Source organism: Glandiceps talaboti, chromosome 16 (assembly GCF_964340395.1).
Source record: "Glandiceps talaboti chromosome 16, keGlaTala1.1, whole genome shotgun sequence".
Lineage (NCBI taxonomy): Eukaryota > Metazoa > Hemichordata > Enteropneusta > Spengelidae > Glandiceps > Glandiceps talaboti.
Window position 1 is genome coordinate 14,741,733 of NC_135564.1, and position 7,279 is coordinate 14,749,011.

Genomic DNA, 7,279 nt, shown 5'->3' on the forward strand with positions numbered 1-7,279 from the left:
ACATACATACATACATACATACATACATACATACATACATACATACATACATACATACATACATACATACATACATACATACATACATACATACATACATACATACATACATACATACATACAAACACACCCACCCACCCACCCACCCACCCACCCACCCACCCACCCACACACACACACATACATACATACATACATACATACATACATACATACATACATACATACATACACAACGAGAGGTTACCTCGGTTTAATCATACACATATTTTAATTCTTCTTTGAAAAAAAAGAACATTCAACTTAACTGTCTGTAAAATATTATGTAGAGTGATTACATTTGATGCAGAAGGAAAACTGAAAGATTAATTCGTCGTTGATGGCGCTAATGTAGAAGTCTAGAAAACTTCACAAATCTAGATCTTTCAATGTGTGAGGAATAAAGAACAATCTAAAAGTGCTTAACATAACCTACAATTCTCTTGTCATTGAAGTTACATTCCTTCTCAATGTGAATAGGCAGCAAGCAATCTTTCAATTTGAAAGGAAATAACGTCTGCATGAATCATTGACATTGTACATCCGGGATATTACAACCAGATAACAAACGACAGTCTCCGATTCTATGCAATGGATGTCTTGAACGGAACGCTGTATAAAGTCTCTGAGTGAAAAAGTCAACATATGGCACTTGAGAATAATTAATATACAATAATTGATACCTGTTTCTAAAATGAGATTCCATAAACTTGATCACGGCAACTTTGTACGTAACTCAAGATCAGGTTTTATTTTCTACATTTGCGTACAGTCAATATTTTAAATTTAAATAGTTCGGTTCTTCTACTAAGTTGAACAAATTTGAACTTTGTCATGAATTATCTTATCATAATTTACTACATATTTCACATGCACACAATAATCTTTGGATTAAATCGGCTGTTTTACGTCACAAACACGTGTTTAATTAATAAACATGTATGATTATAGGTGATTTTTATAAGTTGCACTTCAAAGTCTAAAGCAAATACCATTTGCAAGGTATTTTAACACTCGTGGTATGCTTGAGGGTGGAGACTAACTGTAAAATTCCACTAAGTGAAATGTTTTGGGATTATGTGTCTGCTCAGTTCTTGTGGCAGAAATAACAGTTTGATGACTTAACAGTTTGCGTGTCATAACGTCATACAGGAGGTCATCCCCTGACATCTGAGGTTATTCGGGGCGTAGCACCCCCATCTTAGGTACCAATAACTCGGCACCGTGTTGTATCCATCACGGACGAGCTATTCCTCGGCTCGTTGCGTGCACGTTCGTTGATCTGCAGTGACAATAATTACCGCCATCAGTAAGCGGTCTCCGTCACTAGGTCAAATACGATATCTTCATCTGTACCCGTACTTGGGTTCAGGCGTCTGGTCGCCATAGCAACCATGTTTCCTCTATAGGAGGAGCCTCGCGCACATCCTTTTTCCGAGCTTCAGCTCTCTTTGAGTCACACAAATCGTGCGACCGGTCAAGATTCGAATCAATTCTTCCCAGTGAAGGGTCGAATTCGTCTCATTGAAAGTTTAAGCGATGGCCGGGCATTCAGTCTTTGGTAGTATGCGAAAAGACGAAGACCTCGTGACGACTCCTCTATAATAGTCCTTTTTTGTGCTTTCTTTCTGTCCACGGAAGGAAACCGATCTGCGGATGATATTCCAAGGTTTCTTAGAAGCCTTCTGTTTTTTAGAATTCAGTTTCTGTACAACACAAGATCGCACCATGTCTTCAAATATCAGTTTTATCCTGGTTATTTCAGTAGCAGCAGAAGTTTCATAGAAACGCCAACCTTGTTGATTCGCCAATGTTTTTCCTTCCGAATGAGACACCTGTCGCCCCTGTGCAAAGTCACTCTTATTACCCAGTATGTAGACTGGAATGTTCTTGTTTGATTTCTGAAGAGTTTGTTGGAATTCCTTGGCAGCTTGGAAGCTCTTACGGCTAGTCGTTGAATAAATGTACAACACGCCGTCCGCAGACTGCAAATATTTTGCTGTGTTCTCCTATGATAATCAAGAAAAGAGGTATGTCAAAAATGTGTTGTCATGGTGATTTCAAGAAACAAAGTTATATACGTAATAAAGTGAAACATTTTTTGTCTTTAGTTCATTAACATTGTAAATTGGACCCAGTTGACGTGGAAAACCCAACTTTGGACTGAATGGCTGAAATTCCATGGTGTTTTGTCACAGGGTCTATTTTTATCAAAGACTACTAGAATCCGTGCACGCACGTCATGACATTTCGCATAAATTTCGACATGTTCTTCTTACCTGCTCTGCTGTATCGAGAATTTCAAGATGTACTTTCTTGCCGTCTATAGTGTCAGATTTCTCGTAGCAGAATTCTAGAAGGAAAAAAATTAAAAATTCGAATCAGTTGTGTTGCCGTGGTTACTACATAGTCTGTATCATTTTCCGTAGTCAGGTTTGGATTACGGGTGGCATTATCCCTAATCAAAGTTTGTCTTTAACATCTTCGTATTAGTTGGCGGGTATATGGCATTATTACCCAGTTACTTGATTGCACCAAAATCATTGTTGCCAATCTCGGACCATATTACAACAGTCTACAGTGTTGTTTTAACTGTGATACCTCGTTTATCAAAATCATAAATCTACCAGGTGATATTAAAGTGTCGCATAAAGGTCGTTGACTTATGCAGGTGGCATGGCTGACCGCTCCACCTTCGCATGCCAAAACAACATGTTATGAATATGACAAATTTGTGTGTGTTTTTTTCGGTCAAATTCGGGGTGAATAAAAAAAAACATGCTATGACACTCCCTGGTTGATCACAACATCACGCAGACAATAGAATTTCGAATTGTTTTGAGACAAAAATAGTCGGGCCACTTTTTTAACAAATACATGTCGTAACGTTCTGGTTTTTAACCTGTGAACAACATACATGTTTCTCATTGTTCCTCACATTGGGTAATAGATTTCCCACGTCGAACCAGACATGCGCGATAAACACCACCATTGACAAGTAATATGAAGAAACATGTTTTTTCCCCCAAGACAATCAATCTCGCACTTTGTTGTGACACTTCTCGTTTTGTTTACAACACTGTCTGTTTTTCGTTACCAGTTTGAGCTGAGAGAAAACTCTAAAAACTGCCGTTTTTTGCTACTGTAGCTTTAGTTAACATAGAAAATATCTTCTCTATTTCGTAACGAGTTATGTAAATACAAAATATGTTAACTATCAATAAAAAAGACTTACCAAGTTTGGAAGCGTATTCATGTAAGTATCTCCCGCAAAGATAGCGTACAGCAATGGCTGGAGAAGGGAAAAAGGAGAGATAGTTTGTGAGTATTTTGGCTTTGAATATCAACATAAACATTGAAATCATTTTGATTGATATGTCTCCAGACAAAATAGCTCGATAAATCAGATGTTTTATCTCAGATCAGATATACATCTAATCGCTAATCATATAATTCAATAACAAAACGTGACTAAAATACTGTAGGTCTCGGTGTCACACTATGGATGGTGTGTTAGGTCTCCCCCACGGTCACACATATAGGCTACACCCCAATCCCGATTCGTTGATGAACGCACGAGACCTTCAAGGGAGGCTACTCATCACGAAGGACGTTTCTCAATAGGGGAAACTATTGCAAAAATTCCGTGCGACCATTGTGATTTTTTTTCAATAATAAAAAAAATCACTGCCCGCTATTCAACCTTTCCTGTGACCCGTTGTTGAAGTAGTCTGTTTATATCGGTTTTCGAAAATAGTTTTAAACCATAGTTACTGAATTTGAAGCTCACGGAGATACTTCTCCCAGAATGTTTCGTAACTTGGTACCGCTAGCTACCATACTTCCATGATTGTACCAAGTATAACTGTTCTTTAGGGGAAAACTGTTTTGGCTACGATGAATTTCAAGAGTAGAATTTTTTTCACGTTTTAAAAATCAGCTTACCAGTTTTTCCAACGCCACTTTGTCCAAGTAACACGATTCTGCAGTGACTAGCAGACTTGTCCATTTTCAAGTTAGTCATATTCAGGTCTTGGAGACTCTTCAAGTCCGGCCACCAAGTGCCTGTCGTCAACAAAGAGAGAAGGTAAAGTGTGCTGTATCTCGCAGCGTGCACCGGTGTATAAATCAACCAACAAAAGAGGTAATCTTGTTAAAGAAATATTTACTCATTCGACTTAATTAATGCAAACTTCACAGACCACTGACAAATCAGCGCACGGCTGATTACGTAAGCGAACCTGTGATGGCGTTGTCGCTTCACAAGTTTTTGTGTTTGACAAGAATTCAGCAATAACGAACAAGAGCCGTAATGAATGATTATTCATGTACCAAATTTCTGTGTTAACTACGTAACAAGTTGATGTATTTTAAGAACAATATTGACCGCTTTACTTAGAAATTAATAAAAATTGTAGCTGATAATTGCCAGACTGTTTATATCAAAAGACTGCACTGAAACCCTTTAGTCTATGCAATATATAATTACTTGTTTACTGGGAAGGTATTAAAACCTCCTTCCCTTGTCCAAAACCTTCCGGCGAAATTTAAAGAGGAAATTCCTGTGTTATGTTCTTGTCAATTGGAGCGATGCAATGGCTCAGGTATAGCCGAGAGACATTGTTTGTTGATATACGGTTTTTTATCTGTGTTTTGATGGCAGTATCTCACAGTAAACATTAATAGCGTGTTCACGTTAAATGTGAAATACAATGAATGTAGGAGGGGTAATGGCGTATTTTGCGTCAACATTTGGTAGGATTGTGGTATGAAAGAAACAGAAAGAGAGGAATTTCGATCCTCAATTAACAGTCAGGCGTACAGGCTTTTTTCCCCCTGGCAGAAATGTTTCATATGCGTCGTACTACTAAGAGGGGTTCAACGTCTTCTGAAAACTGAACCGATTAGACAATGGACACTATCCAGGTGTTTCAGTCGTTGATAGCACAAAAGTTGACGACATTCGCTGTAATGAGGATATCACTTCTGGCGATGTATGTTCTATTTTCGGGTCAGCAAATAGGGAGGGATAAAGTAAAATATTCACTCGTATTTAGTGGTCATATCGACTACCCAATAATCATTCGATTCCGTCAACAAAAGAGTCACAATGACCAAAGTCTACTTTGCAGGGTCGAGGTACTTGCAAATCAGACGAAACTCACATTAATATCAATGCACTTAAAATCTCAGCCTCCACAATCTCCATAGCGTAAAGTGAGTTACTTAGCAAAATGCGTTGATGCGATATTGCATCAAAAATGTCAGGCTAAGTACACCGAATCTGGTCTGTAATCTAACGACTGTTTATCGTCAATGTATTATCTTCCCGGAACTTTACAAATTTTACGCGACACTGTTAACTTTACATAACTGAATAGGTTTGTTTAAATAAAACCTGTAATTTACGTGTGCAAACTGTCCGTTTAGCAAGACAATTCTCAATGCCATATACATCCCTTGAGTATATTAGTATTAAACCGTGTGATCAAATCGGCACCTATTGAAATTTCTGTTCGGCGTTGAAGCTCAGTGAAGTTCTCCGAAGGGGATTCTGCAAGAATGTACCGGTAAAAGTGCCGCATCACTATATCGTTGCTTTAGCATTGTGTCGCTTTCCACCCAAGGACAAGTCGAAAAAAATCTTAAACATGCGACAGTGCCTTAATTCAAATTTAGTGCGATTTGGCTGGGTTAAACAAATGTATTTAACTTGGTAAAATATGTTGCCATTGACATTCTTACATTTTGTATTCCTTACGTTTATACGACAAAAAACGACCCTTTGCCTTTACCATGGCACTTTGGGTGGCATGGTTCGGTGAATACTCAAGCAAACACGACTGTTGAACCACGAGCTACGGAAAATTGCAACCCCAGCAAACAAAATCTGCGCCTCATTGATAATCCAGCCCCGGTGTAATTCCCACCCACCGCTATTTGCAGACCGTTAATCGCGACACTCGAACTCCTCTTTCGACTAAGCTAGGTGAATTTGGATTATTCAGACATAGGTTGAATTACTGTTCTTGACTTACAACCCGTACACCTGGATTTTGCACACCTAGATCACGTTTATTGAGACTTCACACTTAACACCAGACAGCGTAATAGGTTACGCTCTAACGCCTCTCTGAAAAATTAATAAACTCTATGTGTGTGGTATATGGTAGGCAAGGTGTAGACATTATTCGAAAAAAAAGCGTCGACTGTCTTGAAATTTAGATTTGTGCACACCGTGTTTGATTGTTGTGAAAAAAAAATCCGATGAATTTAAATACTGTATTTGGTCAATTGGGTATTATTCGTACTCTTGACTCCCTGGCGGTGAAGGTGTTTGTCTTCACCACTCGAGATTCTCGGTCTACTTGGCGACCACTTACGTAGTCTGCAGTCTTATTCTTATCACGGCTTGACCTGTCTGCTAAATGGCTTCTTACCAGGTATTAAGATCGGATGGCTTTCAGCCATGCTAAAATAAACAAACTAGCTACTATTAGTGTACCGTTACGTGAAAGCGTAGACGGATTTCGGATGTCCACCCAGTTGGGATTTTCGGCTGCGTAACCGATCGATTGTACCTCTCCGAAGGGATGTCTTTGTCTGCAACTAAAAGATTTGACGGCTGTAATAGCTCCATTACAGTTCGCAATTTCTTACAGTTTTTAACGGCGAATTGAGCTCTAAAAGTCCCGTCAGCTCAGATGACGTATCGTCTCGGAAATTTCGTCTATTTTCGACCGTGCCGGTATTTCCGGTAGTTATTTTTGAGGTTGATTGATAGTCGACTGTATATTAACCCGAATTCCGCCTCGTTACGTTTTCATATGAATAACGGACGGCACGTGTCCTCTCTAGTACTTATACACGCCGTTCATGTGAATAGGCGGCAGCGGTGACGTGTTAGAATTATAATGTGGGTCGAGGTTCTCTTCTAAGAGTCGAAGTCGACACCCAAGTTTGAAAACAAAAAAACAAAGTAATAAAATTTTAAGTTAAAATGATCACCGCAAGGATTGTAAGTAGGACAATTTGTTCTCATGACTGACTGTCTATAAAAAATGTTTGACCGGAGCACGATTACGAAGATCGTGGTGTTTAACATTGTAATTTAAAAATAAAATTCTGACTTCTTTTTTCTAAAGTAATGATTTTTAAAGAATAGGCCGAGTTTCATTACTCTATTTTGTACGTGATAAATTTCTCCGTTGTATGATTTTATCTTTTGAAGTTTTTTTAA

The 7,279-nt window shown here is 38.6% G+C and overlaps 1 protein-coding gene across 1 annotated transcript in view; it reads right to left on the reverse strand.

Moving 5' to 3' along the window:
* Positions 1-313: 313 nt before the first annotated feature.
* LOC144447355 (ras-related protein Ral-A-like) overlaps positions 314-7,279 on the reverse strand; it is a 7,489-nt gene continuing 523 nt past the window's right edge. Inside the window, exons 2-5 of the mRNA XM_078137337.1 lie at positions 3,985-4,104; positions 3,275-3,331; positions 2,319-2,392; positions 314-2,048 (exon numbers count right to left, since the gene is read on the reverse strand). Coding sequence (XP_077993463.1) covers positions 1,572-2,048; positions 2,319-2,392; positions 3,275-3,331; positions 3,985-4,063 — 687 coding nt within the window. The 5' untranslated portion in view covers positions 4,064-4,104 and the 3' untranslated portion in view covers positions 314-1,571. The remainder of the gene's footprint in view (positions 2,049-2,318; positions 2,393-3,274; positions 3,332-3,984; positions 4,105-7,279) is intronic.